The sequence below is a fragment of the Salmo salar genome, unplaced genomic scaffold, assembly GCF_905237065.1.
Source record: "Salmo salar unplaced genomic scaffold, Ssal_v3.1, whole genome shotgun sequence".
Taxonomy (NCBI): Eukaryota; Metazoa; Chordata; class Actinopteri; order Salmoniformes; family Salmonidae; genus Salmo; species Salmo salar.
In genome coordinates this window covers 310,933-330,967 of record NW_025547624.1, presented here as the reverse complement: position 1 = coordinate 330,967, position 20,035 = coordinate 310,933, and the positions used below count along the sequence as shown (strand labels likewise).

Here is a 20,035-nt window from a genome sequence, read left to right as displayed (position 1 = left end):
TATATATATATATATATATATATATATATATATATATATCTCTAGGTCATGCCAGTAGGCTACAGTAGGTTGTATCTCTCTAGGTCATGCCAGTAGGTTACAGTAGGTTGTAACTCTCTAGGTCATGCCAGTAGGTTACAGTAGGTTGTAACTCCCTAGGTCATGCCAGTAGGTTGTATCTCTCTAGGTCATGCCAGTAGGTTACAGTAGGTTGTATCTCTCTAGGTCATGCCAGTAGGTTACAGTAGGTTGAATCTCTCTAGGTCATGCCAGTAGGTTACAGTAGGTTGTAACTCTCTAGGTCATGCCAGTAGGTTACAGTAGGTTGTATCTCTCTAGATCATGCCAGTAGGTTACAGTAGGTTGTAACTCTCTAGGTCATGCCAGTAGGTTACAGTAGGTTGTAACTCTCTAGGTCATGCCAGTAGGTTACAGTAGGTTGTAACTCTCTAGGTCATGCCAGTAGGTTACAGTAGGTTGTATCTCTCTAGGTCATGCCAGTAGGTTACAGTAGGTTGTATCTCTCTAGATCATGCCAGTAGGTTACAGTAGGTTGTATCTCTCTAGGTCATGCCAGTAGGCTACAGTAGGTTGTAACTCTCTAGGTCATTCCAGTAGGTTACAGTAGGTTGTAACTCTCTAGGTCATGCCAGTAGGTTACAGTAGGTTGTAACTCTCTAGGTCATGCCAGTAGGTTACAGTAGGTTGTAACACTCTAGGTCATGCCAGTAGGTTACAGTAGGTTGTATCTCTCTAGGTCATGCCAGTAGGTTACAGTAGGTTGTATCTCTCTAGGTCATGGCAGTAGGCTACAGTAGGTTGTATCTCTCTAGGTCATGGCAGTAGGTTACAGTAGGTTGTAACTCTCTAGGTCATGCCAGTAGGCTACAGTAGGTTGTATCTCTCTAGGTCATGCCAGTAGGTAGTATCTCTCTAGGTCATGCCAGTAGGTTACAGTAGGTTGTATCTCTCTAGGTCATGCCAGTAGGTTACAGTAGGTTGTATCTCTCTAGGTCATGCCAGTAGGCTACAGTAGGTTGTATCTCTCTAGGTCATGCCAGTAGGTTGTATCTCTCTAGGTCATGCCAGTAGGTTACAGTAGGTTGTATCCAAGTGGAAACAATTATCAACCCAATGTGGAAAGTGTTGAATTTGGTCAACAACAAAATGAATGGCTTATTTGCTACGTGAGGTTTACTTGATCTAACAGAAGTTTCGTAGTGATTAAGTTGTTACGTGGACACGTGACATACCGACAACTTTGATAAAAACACTATAGGAGTTGTCTTCAGATCGCTATGCATATTCATGCTAGTAGCTTAGCATCTCTCTCCATTGAATACAGGCGGTTGACGACAACAACCCTCATAGAATATAAACAATAGATTACAATAATAAGATGTATCCACCAATCCAAAGACAGGATAGGCGGGAGATAGACAACCCACAGAGCTTCGTGGACAACGACTCCCCTTGTCAGGACGGAGAGACATCTTGTCAGTATATCCATAATCTTTGGTGTAGCCAACCCAACTCTCACATGGCTCTATTGGGGGTCACGGTGTGTAGTAAAACATCACTACATTAAAATCACTACATGCTGTGGCCCCCCAGTCTGCGGTCAGCAGATAGACCCTCCTCAAATATATATGTTAAGTCACTTTTTGGAAACGGAACGGAGAAAACAAGGGGTAGCTTGTCTCTACGTCGTCTGATTCTAGACATATCAGTCATCATCCCAGATCCCTCCGTTGAAGAGGTATTGACGAGCCAACTCCGAATATCCAAAGTTAAAAACTAATTGAAGGTGGTACTTACTGGTGTTAATCAGATCTCCTATCTCCTCCTCTTCATCTTCATCTTTCAATGTGACAGTAATCTCTCCTTCCTTCTTCACTCCAAAAACAGCATCATCCTCTTCTTCCTCTTGTTTAACTGAAACGTCTTTCTCTTCATCTTTCACTGTAACAGCCTCACCCTCTACTTCTTGTTTTACTGTAACATCCTCCTCTTCCTTCTCCTCTTTCACGACAATGTTCAGCCCCAGAGCTTCTTTCTCCGTCCAGCAGACCTCCTCTTCTTTAACAGGAGGGGAGTAGTTTAGGGAGCTCATGTTCGGGGATGTTAGCTAGCTAGCTATCATTAGCGACTAGGCTAATGCTAACTTAACCAGTCAGCTACTATAGCTGACTAATAAAAAATAACGTAATATTACATTAAATAGGTTAACAAGTAGATACGACAGAAGTGTGTCTAAAACACAGTAGCTAATATAGACCGAAAGCGTATAAATAGGTTGAATATTTCGGCTATGTTGTCTAGCAAGCTACCGAGGTGGTTGACGAGCTGTTTATGAAGAACCGTCCACTAGATTAGACGTCACTCTGACAGCATCGCCTGAAAGACGCACATCGCCGTCTGCTGACTGGAGGGAAACGCTGTTGAGGATCAGATTTTATTTACGGACAAAGATTATTTTACATGGATTTAAATAAATAATACTATTATATTGAGACATACAAATACCTGAATGTGCTGATTGATTAGTGCGAATAAATTTTTTTTACCACAGCATATTTATGGAACCGTCTTAAAACTGCAACGCAAACAATTGCCTGTAAATGAAAAATATCAATACCTTCTCAACTACGTTGCATAGAGATCAAAATAAATTTGACACTGTAAAGAGACCTCTTCTCTCGAATAAAATTAGTTACATTTTTTTTTCTTCTATAAAATCTACAAAATGTAAAATAAATCACTTTACACAAAAAATACTTTAAAAAACATCAATATCTTATAAGACTTTACGTCAACATGATTCTGTTTTTATGTAGTTTTGATTTTGGACCTTTTAAGACTTTTTCTGGAAGATGTTTTCTAATATCCCTTTTCCCATGTTTACCCAGAAATCAAAGCCTTCACTGGTTGAAAAATGAATCTAGAGTTACATTTACCAAAAATATAGACTCTTAGATTTCATTTGACACCAAATTACACATGCTCCTATGAACATCACGTTGGTGCTCCTGGGTCCTTTTACATGGAAATGCCCTACTGTAACTCTAGAGATACAATCTATCCCCAACTAGTAATAAAGTGGTCGGGCTGGTTTGCCACTGGCCTCTCCAGCTTCAGGCTGAATCACACCCATGATGAGAGGAGGTTTACTGGAGACACAGGGAGAAACTACAGTCTGAATCACACCCATGATGAGAGGAGGTTTACTGGAGACACAGGGAGAAACTACAGTCTGAATCACACCCATGATGAGAGGAGGTTTACTGGACACACAGGGAGAAACTACAGTCTGAATCACACCCATGATGAGAGGAGGTTTACTGGACACAGGGAGAAACTACAGTCTGAATTACACCCACGATGAGAGGAGGTTTACTGGACACAGGGAGAAACTACAGTCTGAATCACACCCATGATGAGAGGAGGTTTACTGGAGACACAGGGAGAAACTACAGTCTGAATCACACCCATGATGAGAGGAGGTTTACTGGACACAGGGAGAAACTACAGTCTGAATCACACCCATGATGAGAGGAGGTTTACTGGACACAGGGAGAAACTACAGTCTGAATCACACCCATGATGAGAGGAGGTTTACTGGACACAGGGAGAAACTACAGTCTGAATTACACCCACGATGAGAGGAGGTTTACTGGACACAGGGAGAAACTACAGTCTGAATCACACCCATGATGAGAGGAGGTTTACTGGAGACACAGGGAGAAACTACAGTCTGAATCACACCCATGATGAGAGGAGGTTTACTGGACACACAGGGAGAAACTACAGTCTGAATCACACCCATGATGAGAGGAGGTTTACTGGACACACATGGAGAAACTACAGTCTGAATCACACCCATGATGAGAGGAGGTTTACTGGAGACACAGGGAGAAACTACAGTCTGAATCACACCCATGATGAGAGGAGGTTTACTGGAGACACAGGGAGAAACTACAGGCTGAATCACACCCATGATGAGAGGAGGTTTACTGGAGACACAGGGAGAAACTACAGTCTGAATCACACCCATGATGAGAGGAGGTTTACTGTAGACACAGAGAGAAACTACAGTCTGAATCACACCCATGATGAGAGGAGGTTTACTGGAGACACAGGGAGAAACTACAGTCTGAATCACACCCATGATGAGAGGAGGTTTACTGGACACAGGGAGAAACTACAGTCTGAATCACACCCATGATGAGAGGAGGTTTACTGGAGACACAGGGAGAAACTACAGTCTGAATCACACCCATGATGAGAGGAGGTTTACTGGACACACAGGGAGAAACTACAGTCTGAATCACACCCATGATGAGAGGAGGTTTACTGGACACAGGGAGAAACTACAGTCTGAATTACACCCACGATGAGAGGAGGTTTACTGGACACAGGGAGAAACTACAGTCTGAATCACACCCATGATGAGAGGAGGTTTACTGGAGACACAGGGAGAAACTACAGTCTGAATCACACCCATGATGAGAGGAGGTTTACTGGACACAGGGAGAAACTACAGTCTGAATCACACCCATGATGAGAGGAGGTTTACTGGACACAGGGAGAAACTACAGTCTGAATCACACCCATGATGAGAGGAGGTTTACTGGACACAGGGAGAAACTACAGTCTGAATTACACCCACGATGAGAGGAGGTTTACTGGACACAGGGAGAAACTACAGTCTGAATCACACCCATGATGAGAGGAGGTTTACTGGAGACACAGGGAGAAACTACAGTCTGAATCACACCCATGATGAGAGGAGGTTTACTGGACACACAGGGAGAAACTACAGTCTGAATCACACCCATGATGAGAGGAGGTTTACTGGACACACATGGAGAAACTACAGTCTGAATCACACCCATGATGAGAGGAGGTTTACTGGAGACACAGGGAGAAACTACAGTCTGAATCACACCCATGATGAGAGGAGGTTTACTGGAGACACAGGGGAGAAACTACAGGCTGAATCACACCCATGATGAGAGGAGGTTTACTGGAGACACAGGGAGAAACTACAGTCTGAATCACACCCATGATGAGAGGAGGTTTACTGTAGACACAGAGAGAAACTACAGTCTGAATCACACCCATGATGAGAGGAGGTTTACTGGAGACACAGGGAGAAACTACAGTCTGAATCACACCCATGATGAGAGGAGGTTTACTGGACACAGGGAGAAACTACAGTCTGAATCACACCCATGATGAGAGGAGGTTTACTGGAGACACAGGGAGAAACTACAGTCTGAATCACACCCATGATGAGAGGAGGTTTACTGGACACACAGGGAGAAACTACAGTCTGAATCACACCCATGATGAGACTACCTTTAAGGCTTAAAGGTTTGGTTAATGTTAGGGTTAAGGTTAAGGTTAGGGTCAGTTTTAGGTTTCAGGTTTTGGCCAGACGGGCTGTCAATGGGATGTTGGTCCGAAAAGTCCATTTAGTCTTTCCCTTCTCAAACCTGTCCTCCCCCTAACCAGTTCATATCATGTATTCCACCACCAGCACACCTGATTCACTAATCAGAGGTTTGGATGATTAGTTGACCAGCGGTACAAAGTGGACTGGATCTAGGTGAACTATGTGGAGGGTCTTCCAGGGACAGTACAGTACAGACTGAGAAGATAACAACAGTGTAGTTTACTCAACTCATTCACACTATCATGATTATTGTTTAGAGAGAAGATCAGCACAAGGGCATAAAGTGTAAGATATAGCAAGAGAGGACAATATGGTGCAAGGTAGCCAAAGTGGAATCAAAAGTCATAGGCCTAATCATCAATCAAATATGAAATATAAAACCAAAATATAATCTACATATAAAGACAACATGTCATCTACATGTGTTATAGAATAGCTCCCTGCTCACATCCCAGGTCATGTTTGGACTGGAACGTGACAACTCAACAGGCTATGCGCATCTCCCCAATAGCCTACAGACAACTTTCCTGAGTGCAATGTGATTAATGTGACAGATATGTACAGTATAATAAGCATAGTGAAGAAGGTAACGATCCCACCTCGGACGCACAGCAGAGACATCGCTGCTGAGATTTCCCCTGGAGCAAGAGTCCCTCAACAATTTAAAAACACTCATTGCGTTTCAATGAATGTACTCCCCAAACGCTTGTTGCATCGTAAACTATCCTCCCTCCCTTGGGACATTCAGCGGATGGATGATGCGCCGCTGCAATTTACTTGGATGAGAGGTTGGACGAACGCTCCTCCAGCTCACGATACGCAATGGTGGAGAACTACAGTGTGGTGATGTGTCGTTCACGAACGGCTCTTTTTGAACGGATCTTTTTGTTGAACGTCGGGAACCGAAATGCATCGGTGAAAGATCCATTCATCTGGCTCTCTGATTTGCATACTGCTACTACTGCTTGTTGAGCTCAGATCAACGTTTTTCTGCAGATAAATTACAACATCATTGTCTAAAGGGGGTGAATCCTCACTGCAGAAACAATACATAGTGGGGAGAGCGGGTCAATCTGGTCCACGAGGATTTATTTCATGCTTAAAAACGAGTTCTTCAATTGTTGACGCGCATTTCAGAATCGGACTTCATGTTAGCCTACCTTTTGGCTTTTACATTGAATATTTGGTGCCCAAGAGTTGTGATTGTATGTTTGTTTGTACAGTTATGGCTGTCCTGTTATTATTTTGTGTACTCACTAAACACCCACATTTGTATTTGTGTGGGAAATGTTTGTAGGCTATGGTTGCTGTTTGTATTTCATTGAACTTTAGGTCCATACAAAGAGAAATCACACAACATAGACTACCAAATAACCTTAGGCAAAAATACACGAAATAAAAGTCAAGTGAAAATGGTTATAAATGTCTTTATCAATTATGAGCAGCTCAACAATATCGACTTTTGGACACTGATGCGCAGGAGAACCTCTAGCTGTCAATCAAGCAGGCGCAGTGAACCGATTATGACGCTCAAGCGTTTCAAATGACGCAACAATACAGCTCCAGACCAGAGAAAGTTAATGCCAAAGATATTATTCGGTTCCACACTAAAACTGCGCTTTGACACGTGTGATTTGAGGTGAGTCAAATATTTACACAAGTTTACAATACATTAACCAACCGCTAGCCTACTTAGCCTATAATTCTGTCATGGTAAGATAACACATGTGAAGGTGAACGTTAATGTATTTGAAATATTTTTTATTTCTGACATTATAAAATACAATTATATCTTTGTTTTTTTCTGTTGCTATCAATCAGTCCATCTATGTCTACTCTTCTGTCTGTCTGTCTTGCTGACTTATCTGTCTGTCTGTCGGACTATCTGTCTGTCTGTGTACTGTCTAGCCAGCATATGCCAGAAAGGTTCTTTCACACAGGCTCATATTCACAAAGTCTCATAGAAGGAGTGCTGATCAATAATCACTTTAGTCTTTTAAATCAAACTGAATACGTTTTGATGAACAGGGGGGGATCTGATCCAAGATCAGCACTCCTACCCTGAAACACTTTGTGAACACAATCCAGGTGTACTGTGATTATGAAGTTGTGATGAGGTATTATTATATTACTTGTGCTGATGCATGATGGGTTGTAGGCTAGAGCTTGAGTACTGTAGTGTGTAGACTATTTCTGAATTCACTGACCTGGTGAGTAAATGTTGTGTACAATGGCTCCATCTAGTGACAGAAACATAGAAACACACATTGTTGCTGAACGAAGGCATCTCTTTATTTTCCAGAAATAAAACTTGTAGACCTTTACTACAGTCTCTGAGGAGATGGACACCTCTTCTTGTTCTGGACGATCTCCGTCTCCTACTGGGACTGTCTTCTTACCCCCTCCTATCATGTGGAACAGTCTGTAAGTCATTCATCACATAACCTAGCTCTGGTCCAGGGCATTATGTGCGGCTTGCTGAAGGAAGGCTCAGTGTCTGCAAGCTGTACGTAACGCCCTGGACCAGAGCTACACATTACCCACCTCTGGCCATCATGGACAGTCAACTCATTACATTCACGTACTGTAAGTCACAGTTGTGTGAGTTGTGTTATTAAAGACAGTTTAATTGAGCAGAGGTTTAATTATTATTTTAACGCTGTAATAAATTGTCTGAGTTCACTTCCTAAATAATGTGTTGACATTCCTTTGCTCCCAGCTACAAGCAGGCAGAGATGGAGGTTCAGTTCCTGAGAGAAGAGAAGAAGACCTGTACAAAGAAGGAAGCCCACATGCTTGAGTTGAGGGGGAAGGATCGAACGATCCGAAATCAGAAGAAGGAGATGGACAGACTTCAAGTCTGCCTCTGGGAGGAGGAAAAGAAGAAGAGGAATGGTGGAATGGAGAAGGACAAGATCATTGAACATCTACAGTCTGAGACAGACCATCTCAGATCCCTTTTAAAAGAGGAAAGGAGGAGAAGAAGAGTAGAAAGGGATCTAATGAATGAGTGGAAGGTTGAAATCCTGAGACTGAGGGAGTCAGAGAGCCTGAGAGAGGCAGAGAGACAGAGGGAGGCAGAGAGACAGAGAGAAGCAGAGAGACAGAGAGAAGCAGAGAGACAGAGGGAGGCAGAGAGCCAGAGGGAGGCAGAGAGACAGAGGGAGGCAGAGAGCCAGAGGGAGGCAGAGAGCCAGAGAGAAGCAGAGAGACAGAGGGAGGCAGAGAGCCAGAGAGAAGCAGAGAGACAGAGAGAAGCAGAGAGACAGAGGGAGGCAGAGAGACAAAGAGAAGCAGAGAGACAGAGAGAGGCAGAGAGACAGAGAGAAGCAGAGAGACAGAGGGAGGCAGAGAGACAGAGAGAAGCAGAGAGACAGAGAGAAGCAGAGAGACAGAGGGAGGCAGAGAGACAGAGAGAAGCAGAGAGACAGATGGAGGCAGAGAGACAGAGAGAAGCAGAGAGACAGAGAGAAGCAGAGAGACAGAGAGAAGCAGAGAGACAGAGGGAGGCAGAGAGACAGAGGGAAGCAGAGAGACAGAGAGAAGCAGAGAGACAGAGAGAAGCAGAGAGACAGAGGGAGGCAGAGAGACAGAGAGAAGCAGAGAGACAGATGGAGGCAGAGAGACAGAGAGAAGCAGAGAGACAGAGAGAAGCAGAGAGACAGATGGAGGCAGAGAGACAGAGAGAAGCAGAGAGACAGAGAGAAGCAGAGAGACAGAGGGAGGCAGAGAGACAGAGGGAAGCAGAGAGACAGAGAGAAGCAGAGAGACAGAGAGAAGCAGAGAGACAGAGGGAGGCAGAGAGACAGAGAGAAGCAGAGAGACAGAGAGAAGCAGAGAGACAGAGAGAAGCAGAGAGACAGAGAGAAGCAGAGAGACAGAGAGAAGCAGAGAGACAGGGGGAGGCAGAGAGACAGAGGGAAGCAGAGAGACAGAGAGAAGCAGAGAGACAGAGAGAAGCAGAGAGACAGAGAGAAGCAGAGAGACAGAGAGAAGCAGAGAGACAGAGAGAAGCAGAGAGACAGAGAGAAGCAGAGAGACAGGGGGAGGCAGAGAGACAGAGGGAAGCAGAGAGACAGAGAGAAGCAGAGAGACAGAGAGAAGCAGAGAGCCAGAGAGAAGCAGAGAGACAGAGGGAGGCAGAGAGACAGAGAGAAGCAGAGAGACAGAGAGAAGCAGAGAGACAGAGGGAGGCAGAGAGAGTCACAGAAGCGAAGGAGAACCAGAGAAAAATGCAGGAGATCAAGAGAGTCAAACATCTGCTGGAGCTACTGATGGTGGATCTACAACTGGCCCACGTAAGACATGTCATTGTTATTATTAAATGGCCGTGTATATTCACCCAGCTGAAATTGAATGATGGTGGACAGCGGTACACTAACCCAATGTTAACCTTTATGCCTTTCCTTAACGTTAACCCTTACCTTGACCTCACTGAAACTATACCTAACCTTTACCTTAACCCAACCCTAGGTCCTGAACCTAACCTTCATTTATCTCAACCCCTATGCCTTTCTTCTGCCGGTTGAATATCCACTTCCTTATTAACATCATTACTGTTGTTGTTGTTGATAACTGTATGTGTGCAGGTTGTAAATAATTGCATTAGTGAAACATCATTTGTAGGAGTAATTTCTACAAGCATAAACATCAGAGGCAACATTGTTATAACATCACACAAATTGCAACAGGAATTTCTCAAACCCCCTAACTGAATGGGCAAGCTAGTTGTGTGTTTGTATTTGTCCATAAAATGTCTCATAATTCTTTCAAACATGTCAATACATTAATTGACAATGAATTGTCCAGATGAATTGATCAAAATAACCCTGCTATTGATGTTGTCCAGTGTTTGATTCAATTACCTAGGTCTAGGTTGTATTTCTATGTATCATTCTCTGCAAATCCTTTGAAAGTATGTCTTGGTCATAGATTATCACTAATTTCACCTTTTAAAATGAAGCAAGAGATAGAGAGATTGAGGCTATGGCAGAAAGTCATGGAGGATCAGCGACCAAGACTGGCCTGGAACAACAAACCTATTGAGACAGAAAGAGAGAGGGAAAGAGAGAGAGAAAGGGAGATGGAAAGGGAGAGAAAAGCAGAATTGGAAAGACAAGAAATGAAGAAGAAAGTGAAACAGGCAGAAGAAACGATAAAAGCGTTAGAACGAGAGATTGAGACATTGAAAGAGATGGAAAAGGAAATCATACTTGAAAGAGAAAGAGACATGTGTATTGCAGAGAATGAGAAAGTCAAACTGGTTAACGGAAAGGTAAAAGAGTTAGAGAGAGAGGTTGAGAGACTGAAAGAAGATATGACAACAAAAGAGATTCAATACAAAATCAAATTTGAAAGAGCGAAAGAAGCATATAGAAGACAGAATGAGAGAGTGAAACAGGTTAACCAAAATGTGCTAGTGTTAGACAGAGAGGTTGTGAGAATGAAAGAAGAGATTAGATTGAAAGACGAGACTGAACCAGAGAGAACATTTGATAGAGACAGAGAGAGAGAAAATGATTGGAGACGAAGTGAAGAGGAGATGAAAAATAGAGTGGAGAGAGAGATGGAGATGGAGACAGCCCTCATCAATGACAAAAAGACGTCTGAATTGGAGGAAGTCTTCAAGAAAATCAAGGTACAGCTGCTAGAATTAGAAAATATGGAAACAGACAAAAAAGAGACAAAAAAATATGGAAAGCAAACAAGAGAGACAGAGAGAGATTGAAAGAGTGAATGAAGAAGAAAGATGTAAACAGAAGCAAATAGAGATGGAAGAGGAAGAAAGAGAGAGGGAGAAAGAGAGATGGGAGAGAAAGAGAGACGACAACAACAAGAGGAGAGAAAGAGAAAGTTTGAGAGAGATCAAGAAGAAGAAGATATATGGAAACAGAAGCAAATTGACATGGAGAAGGAGGGAAGAGAGAAGAAGAAGATACAGAGAAAGATAGAAGAGATACACAGACGACAACAACAAGAGGAGAGACAGAAACAAATGGAGAAAGAGAAAGAAAGGGAGAAAGACAATGAGAATCAGGGAGAGATGGAATTAAAAGATCAGCAACAGAAAGAGATGGAGAAAGAAAATATGATTATGAGAGAGAGGGAGGAAGCAGGAAGAACAAATGAGGGGCAGAATGAACTGGAGATAGAACAGGAGAGAGAGATGGAAGAAAAGCAGGAAGTGATTATTATAAGAAAGCAGAGGAAGACTACATGGAAAGAGAAGATAGAGGAAAGGAAGTAAGCATGAAGAAAGATGTAGTAGTTCATGTTAAAGCTAAAGCACGGGAAGTCTTCAATAGACGTAAAGAGAGGAGGTTAGAAGTGTTGAAGGGGGAACGAGAACACATAGAAAGAGGACAACAAATCAGGAGGGACAAGGAGGAAAGACGGCTGGAGATGGAAAGAAAACAGGAGAGGGCAAGACAACAAGAGGAGCAGGATAAAAAACAACAGATTGGAATTGCCAGACAGAAAGACATGTTCAGACTAAGAGAGGAGGAGAGGCAGAGAGAGGAAAAGAGAGAGGAGGAGAGGCAGAGAGAGGAAAAGAGAGAGGAGGAGAGGCAGAGAGAGGAAAAGAGAGAGGAGGAGAGGCAGAGAGAGGAAAAGAGAGAGGAGGAGAGGCAGAGAGAGGAAAAGAGAGAGGAGGAGAGGCAGAGAGAGGAAAAGAGAGAGGAGGAGAGGCAGAGAGAGGAAAAGAGAGAGGAGGAGAGGCAGAGAGAGGAAAAGAGAGAGGAGGAGAGGCAGAGAGAGGAAAAGAAAGAGGAGGAGAGGCAGAGAGAGGAAAAGAGAGAGGAGGAGAGGCAGAGAGAGGAAAAGAGAGAGGAGGAGAGGCAGAGAGAGGAAAAGAGAGAGGAGGAGAGGCAGAGAGAGGAAAAGAGAGAGGAGGAGAGAAAGAGAGAGGAAAAGAGAGAGGAGGAGAGGCAGAGAGAGGAAAAGAGAGAGGAGGAGAGGCAGAGAGAGGAAAAGAGAGAGGAGGAGAGGCAGAGAGAGGAAAAGAGAGAGGAGGAGAGGCAGAGAGAGGAAAAGAGAGAGGAGGAGAGGCAGAGAGAGGAAAAGAGAGAGGAGGAGAGGCAGAGAGAGGAAAAGAGAGAGGAGGAGAGGCAGAGAGAGGAAAAGAGAGAGGAGGAGAGGCAGAGAGAGGAAAAGAGAGAGGAGGAGAGGCAGAGAGAGGAAAAGAGAGAGGAGGAGAGGCAGAGAGAGGAAAAGAGAGAGGAGGAGAGGCAGAGAGAGGAAAAGAGAGAGGAGGAGAGGCAGAGAGAGGAAAAGAGAGAGGAGGAGAGGCAGAGAGAGGAAAAGAGAGAGGAGGAGAGGCAGAGAGAGGAAAAGAGAGAGGAGGAGAGGCAGAGAGAGGAAAAGAGAGAGGAGGAGAGGCAGAGAGAGGAAAAGAGAGAGGAGGAGAGGCAGAGAGAGGAAAAGAGAGAGGAGGAGAGGCAGAGAGAGGAAAAGAGAGAGGAGGAGAGGCAGAGAGAGGAAAAGAGAGAGGAGGAGAGGCAGAGAGAGGTAAAGAGAGAGGAGGAGAGGCAGAGAGAGGTAAAGAGAGAGGAGGAGAGGCAGAGAGAGGAAAAGAGAGAGGAGGAGAGGCAGAGAGAGGAAAAGAGAGAGGAGGAGAGGCAGAGAGAGGAAAAGAGAGAGGAGGAGAGGCAGAGAGAGGAAAAGAGAGAGGAGGAGAGGCAGAGAGAGGAAAAGAGAGAGGAGGAGAGGCAGAGAGAGGAAAAGAGAGAGGAGGAGAGGCAGAGAGAGGAAAAGAGAGAGGAGGAGAGGCAGAGAGAGGAAAAGAGAGAGGAGGAGAGGCAGAGAGAGGAAAAGAGAGAGGAGGAGAGGCAGAGAGAGGAAAAGAGAGAGGAGGAGAGGCAGAGAGAGGAAAAGAGAGAGGAGGAGAGGCAGAGAGAGGAAAAGAGAGAGGAGGAGAGGCAGAGAGAGGAAAAGAGAGAGGAGGAGAGGCAGAGAGAGGAAAAGAGAGAGGAGGAGAGAAAGAGAGAGGAAAAGAGAGAGGAGGAGAGGCAGAGAGAGGAAAAGAGAGAGGAGGAGAGGCAGAGAGAGGAAAAGAGAGAGGAGGAGAGGCAGAGAGAGGAAAAGAGAGAGGAGGAGAGGCAGAGAGAGGAAAAGAGAGAGGAGGAGAGGCAGAGAGAGGAAAAGAGAGAGGAGGAGAGGCAGAGAGAGGAAAAGAGAGAGGAGGAGAGGCAGAGAGAGGAAAAGAGAGAGGAGGAGAGGCAGAGAGAGGAAAAGAGAGAGGAGGAGAGGCAGAGAGAGGAAAAGAGAGAGGAGGAGAGGCAGAGAGAGGAGGAGAGGCAGAGAGAGGAGGAGAGAAAGAGAGAGGAAAAGAGAGAGGAGGAGAGGCAGAGAGAGGAAAAGAGAGAGGAGGAGAGGCAGAGAGAGGAAAAGAGAGAGGAGGAGAGGCAGAGAGAGGAAAAGAGAGAGGAGGAGAGGCAGAGAGAGGAAAAGAGAGAGGAGGAGAGGCAGAGAGAGGAAAAGAGAGAGGAGGAGAGGCAGAGAGAGGAAAAGAGAGAGGAGGAGAGGCAGAGAGAGGAAAAGAGAGAGGAGGAGAGGCAGAGAGAGGAAAAGAGAGAGGAGGAGAGGCAGAGAGAGGAAAAGAGAGAGGAGGAGAGGCAGAGAGAGGAAAAGAGAGAGGAGGAGAGGCAGAGAGAGGAAAAGAGAGAGGAGGAGAGGCAGAGAGAGGAAAAGAGAGAGGAGGAGAGGCAGAGAGAGGAAAAGAGAGAGGAGGAGAGGCAGAGAGAGGAAAAGAGAGAGGAGGAGAGGCAGAGAGAGGAAAAGAGAGAGGAGGAGAGGCAGAGAGAGGAAAAGAGAGAGGAGGAGAGGCAGAGAGAGGAAAAGAGAGAGGAGGAGAGGCAGAGAGAGGAAAAGAGAGAGGAGGAGAGGCAGAGAGAGGAAAAGAGAGAGGAGGAGAGGCAGAGAGAGGAAAAGAGAGAGGAGGAGAGAAAGAGAGAGGAAAAGAGAGAGGAGGAGAGGCAGAGAGAGGAAAAGAGAGAGGAGGAGAGGCAGAGAGAGGAAAAGAGAGAGGAGGAGAGGCAGAGAGAGGGAAAGAGAGAGGAGGAGAGGCAGAGAGAGGAAAAGAGAGAGGAGGAGAGGCAGAGAGAGGAAAAGAGAGAGGAGGAGAGGCAGAGAGAGGAAAAGAGAGAGGAGGAGAGGCAGAGAGAGGAAAAGAGAGAGGAGGAGAGAAAGAGAGAGTAAAAGAGAGAGGAGGAGAGGCAGAGAGAGGAAAAGAGAGAGGAGGAGAGGCAGAGAGAGGGAAAGAGAGAGGAGGAGAGGCAGAGAGAGGAAAAGAGAGAGGAGGAGAGGCAGAGAGAGGAAAAGAGAGAGGAGGAGAGGCAGAGAGAGGAAAAGAGAGAGGAGGAGAGGCAGAGAGAGGAAAAGAGAGAGGAGGAGAGGCAGAGAGAGGAAAAGAGAGAGGAGGAGAGGCAGAGAGAGGAAAAGAGAGAGGAGGAGAGGCAGAGAGAGGAAAAGAGAGAGGAGGAGAGGCAGAGAGAGGAAAAGAGAGAGGAGGAGAGGCAGAGAGAGGAAAAGAGAGAGGAGGAGAGGCAGAGAGAGGAAAAGAGAGAGGAGGAGAGGCAGAGAGAGGAAAAGAGAGAGGAGGAGAGGCAGAGAGAGGAAAAGAGAGAGGAGGAGAGGCAGAGAGAGGAAAAGAGAGAGGAGGAGAGGCAGAGAGAGGAAAAGAGAGAGGAGGAGAGGCAGAGAGAGGAAAAGAGAGAGGAGGAGAGGCAGAGAGAGGAAAAGAGAGAGGAGGAGAGGCAGAGAGAGGAAAAGAGAGAGGAGGAGAGGCAGAGAGAGGAAAAGAGAGAGGAGGAGAGGCAGAGAGAGGAAAAGAGAGAGGAGGAGAGGCAGAGAGAGGAAAAGAGAGAGGAGGAGAGAAAGAGAGAGGAAAAGAGAGAGGAGGAGAGGCAGAGAGAGGAAAAGAGAGAGGAGGAGAGGCAGAGAGAGGAAAAGAGAGAGGAGGAGAGGCAGAGAGGAAAAGAGAGAGGAGGAGAGGCAGAGAGAGGAAAAGAGAGAGGAGGAGAGGCAGAGAGAGGAAAAGAGAGAGGAGGAGAGGCAGAGAGAGGAAAAGAGAGAGGAGGAGAGGCAGAGAGAGGAAAAGAGAGAGGAGGAGAGGCAGAGAGAGGAGGAGAGAGAGGAGGAGAGGCAGAGAGAGGAAAAGAGAGAGGAGGAGAGGCAGAGAGAGGAAAAGAGAGAGGAGGAGAGAAAGAGAGAGGAAAAGAGAGAGGAGGAGAGGCAGAGAGAGGAAAAGAGAGAGGAGGAGAGGCAGAGAGAGGAAAAGAGAGAGGAGGAGAGGCAGAGAGAGGAAAAGAGAGAGGAGGAGAGGCAGAGAGAGGAAAAGAGAGAGGAGGAGAGGCAGAGAGAGGAAAAGAGAGAGGAGGAGAGGCAGAGAGAGGAAAAGAGAGAGGAGGAGAGGCAGAGAGAGGAAAAGAGAGAGGAGGAGAGGCAGAGAGAGGAAAAGAGAGAGGAGGAGAGAAAGAGAGAGGAAAAGAGAGAGGAGGAGAGGCAGAGAGAGGAAAAGAGAGAGGAGGAGAGGCAGAGAGAGGAAAAGAGAGAGGAGGAGAGGCAGAGAGAGGAAAAGAGAGAGGAGGAGAGGCAGAGAGAGGAAAAGAGAGAGGAGGAGAGGCAGAGAGAGGAAAAGAGAGAGGAGGAGAGGCAGAGAGAGGAAAAGAGAGAGGAGGAGAGAAAGAGAGAGGAGGAGAGGCAGAGAGCCATTGAAGAGCCATTTAGCTTTAATCAGAGAGAGAGATCATCATAAAGGCAAACATAAGAGAGGAGATGTCAGAAGAGGAAAGAAGAGAGATCCCTGGGAATTACAAGATGGGTGAGATAGAGAACAGTGAAGAGGAGGAGGAGGAGGAAGATGACAAGGAGGACATTCTCCCACCTGATAAAAGTATCCGAAGGAGAGCTGTGGACTGGGTGAATAAGAAGTGGGAGAAGAGGAACCTCAAAAAGATGGAGAGAACGTATCAGAGAGAGGCTGAGGAGGGCTATAAGATCGTCCACATAGGTAAGACCTGTTTTACCTCTGCTTATGACATCATCCTCTTTAGTCTCCTCTACACACATAAGTTCCACACCAGTCATCATGTTGCATCATTGTTTCAATATAAAACTTCTGTCCAAAGAATATGTTAGCTGACATGGCTAATTGAGTGACTGACTGACATAACAAGAAAAATACTGCTGATGTAACAACCACGTTTTTAAATGATACCTAATGTCATCTACTAGTCTAACTCTCAAGACTAAGTAGAGACCCAGAAAGAGTTCCTAAAAAACACACACAAAAAAGGGTTTTGGGGGGGTCGGGGGTCCCCTAGTTGCCATGGAGCCCTAAGCTATCACATAGGCCCTGGCTCTATACAAGGAATAGGTGCCATTTGGGGCTCATGTTCAACTTAGGGTCAGGTCAATTCGGGATGGGAATTATTGCACTTTATTGACAAATTCCATGCCTTGCTCAATTGAAAAGATTAAAGAATCATTGAGCTCCAACTGGGTTTTCTATTCTTAATTCCCTGTGTCCATTACATTTAAGTTGATACCAGATCCACTAAGTTGAATGTGAACTCTACTTCTTCTCCCCTCCCAGCCTTCCCTGGACACCCAAGGGTAATATCCACCATGACCCGGGCAGAGAGAGAGAGGGAGAAGAGGAAGGAGCTGCTGAAGGATGAGGAGAGAAGGAAGAAGTTGGAGGATTTCAATAAGCAGTGGAGAGAGCAGTCCCTGCTTAAAAAAAGGACTCATCAGAATCTGAAGGAGGAGAGGGAGAGGATGATGGAAAAGTACCTGGAGCAGATGAATCTGGAGGCTGATGCTCAAATCAACACCCGGTGTCTAACCACCCAACACAGCCACGATTCCAACCACGGTCAGGCATTGCCGGGATGGGCCACAGGCCAACAAGTAAGCCAAGAGCCTGTTGGATCTGGAGATGGCCAGCAGGAGGGGCCAAGGAGGCAGCAGGCATGGGCAGAGAACCAGGAGGGGAGTTCGGAGAACCAGCAGGAGTGGCCAGAGAACCAGCAGGGGGTGCCAGAGAGCCAGGAGGGGAGTTCAGAGAACCAACAGGGGGTGCCAGAGAGCCAGGAGGGGAGTTCAGAGAACCAGCAGGAGTGGCCAGAGAACCAACAGGGGGTGCCAGAGAGCCAGGAGGGGAGTTCGGAGAACCAGCAGGAGTGGCCAGAGAACCAACAGGGGGTGCCAGAGAGCCAGGAGGGGAGTTCAGAGAACCAGCAGGAGTGGCCAGAGAACCAACAGGGGGTGCCAGAGAGCCAGGAGGCGAGTTCAGAGAACCAGCAGGAGTGGCCAGAGAACCAACAGGGGGTGCCAGAGAGCCAGGAGGCGAGTTCAGAGAACCAGCAGGAGTGGCCAGAGAACCAACAGGGGGTGCCAGAGAGCCAGGAGGGGAGTTCAGAGAACCAGCAGGAGTGGCCAGAGAACCAACAGGGGGGTGCCAGAGAGCCAGGAGGGGAGTTCAGAGAACCAGCAGGAGTGGCCAGAGAACCAACAGGGGGTGCCAGAGAGCCAGGAGGGGAGTTCAGAGAACCAGCAGGAGTGGCCAGAGAACCAACAGGGGGTGCCAGAGAACCAGGAGGGGAGTTCGGAGAACCAGCAGGAGTGGCCAGAGAACCAACAGGGGGTGCCAGAGAGCCAGGAGGGGAGTTCAGAGAACCAACAGGGGGTGCCAGAGAGCCAGGAGGGGAGTTCAGAGAACCAACAGGGGGTGCCAGAGAACCAGGAGGGGAGTTCAGAGAACCAACAGGGGGTGCCAGAGAACCAACAGGGGGTGCCAGAGAACCAGGAGGGGAGTTCGGAGAACCAGCAGGAGTGGCCAGAGAACCAACAGGGGGGTGCCAGAGAGCCAGGAGGGGAGTTCAGAGAACCAACAGGGGGTGCCAGAGAGCCAGGAGGGGAGTTCAGAGAACCAACAGGGGGTGCCAGAGAGCCAGGAGGGGAGTTCAGAGAACCAACAGGGGGTGCCAGAGAGCCAGGAGGGGAGTTCAGAGAACCAACAGGGGGTGCCAGAGAACCAGGAGGGGAGTTCAGAGAACCAACAGGGGGTGCCAGAGAACCAACAGGGGGTGCCAGAGAACCAGGAGGGGAGTTCGGAGAACCAGCAGGAGTGGCCAGAGAACCAACAGGGGGTGCCAGAGAGCCAGGAGGGGAGTTCAGAGAACCAACAGGGGGTGCCAGAGAGCCAGGAGGGGAGTTCAGAGAACCAACAGGGGGTGCCAGAGAACCAGGAGGGGAGTTCAGAGAACCAACAGGGGGAGCCAGAGAACCAACAGGGGGTGCCAGAGAACCAACAGGGGGAGCCAGAGAACCAACAGGGGGAGCCAGAGAGCCAGGAGGGGAGTTCAGAGAACCAACAGGGGGAGCCAGAGAGCCAACAGCTAGAAGCTCCAGGAGAGGCTGAAACATCAGAGCCAACCTCCAAGAACAAGAAAAGGCCAGGCATCTGGAAGAGAATTAAGATGAGGTAAATAATGTTTAAACATGTATTCATGTTACACTGTTTATATATATGTTGTCACTTTAAAAGTGACATTATCCAAATGTGAGGGTTTAGTGTACATGCAACACACATGTAAATATATAGATACTTACCTGTCTCTGTGATGTCTTACAGCATTCCTGACGTGCTGTCTGCCTAGAGCTGGAACTCGATGAAGCCACAGTTCCACTGAGGTTACATTGGTAATTAAAAGTGTCGCCCAATAATTCCTCCTCCTCTTTAAGTCATCAAGCCACATTTCCTCCACAAAACATGATATTCTCCTCAAGCCAGAAAGTATCCTCTTTATCAAGGCAACAAACCATCTAAGGTCAGTGACTCTCCTCCCCAGAGCAGAGATTCTCATCTTTATCCAAGTTGAATTCATCTCTGCTCACCACCTCTACTGTCCTAGAAAATATCCCCAAATGGACATGGTTTAAACAGAAGTCCTCCCCTTAGACCAGTGGCTCCACAGACCAGAGTTTCTCATCTTTATTCAAGTTGAATGCAACTCTGATCATTTCCACCACCTCACCTGTTAAGGGGAGGTGCTGAAAAGGAGGTCTGGGAGGAGGTCTGCAGGTAGCCTGGACCGGACCGGTTGCAGCTAAGTTGCTGGCTCCATCCCCGGGCAGAGCTGCTCAAGTCAGGCCAGTGATGTTTGTTGATGTCATTTTCGTTAGCAAAGTTGTACGCTTTAATAAAAGCAGTTATTAAAAAAGCAATATTGTTGTTACGGTGTGGATTGTTGTTATTTATTAGAATTGAAACATCCAGTAGTCATGGTAGATGTTAGACTTTCAATGAGACACCTAACATTCCATCAGTCTGACACAATGTGTGACATGTTATATTAGAGAGGAGTCCTCTATACACATAAATTGCACTATAACGGTGACAAACGGTGCCCACAAATAGTTGGGACAGCTTTATGTAGAACCTATTTACTTTTTGGAGGTGAAATGTAGCTAAAAATGTGCTATCCTCTGCTCAGAGGGTTAAGGAACCGTCTTAAAACTGCAACGCAAACAATTGCCTGTAAATGAAAAATATCAATTCCTTCTCAACTA

General features: G+C 46.6%; 1 protein-coding gene and 1 long non-coding RNA gene across 2 annotated transcripts; both read left to right on the top strand.

Annotated features, from left to right (window-relative positions):
• Nucleotides 1–9,610: 9,610 nt before the first annotated feature.
• On the top strand, nucleotides 9,611–11,989 carry LOC123732106 (RNA-binding protein 25). The gene is made up of 2 exons (XM_045711455.1): nucleotides 9,611–9,756; nucleotides 10,422–11,989. The coding sequence occupies exons 1-2, from the start codon at nucleotides 9,691–9,693 to the stop codon at nucleotides 11,184–11,186; spliced, it is 831 nt and encodes a 276-aa protein (XP_045567411.1). The 5' UTR covers nucleotides 9,611–9,690; the 3' UTR covers nucleotides 11,187–11,989.
• A 6,801-nt stretch (nucleotides 11,990–18,790) lies between these two features.
• Nucleotides 18,791–19,690, top strand: LOC106594872 (uncharacterized). Its single transcript, XR_006762965.1, has 2 exons — nucleotides 18,791–18,947; nucleotides 19,098–19,690. It is a non-coding gene; the product is annotated as an uncharacterized lncRNA (long non-coding RNA).
• The last annotated feature ends 345 nt before the right edge of the window (nucleotides 19,691–20,035 follow it).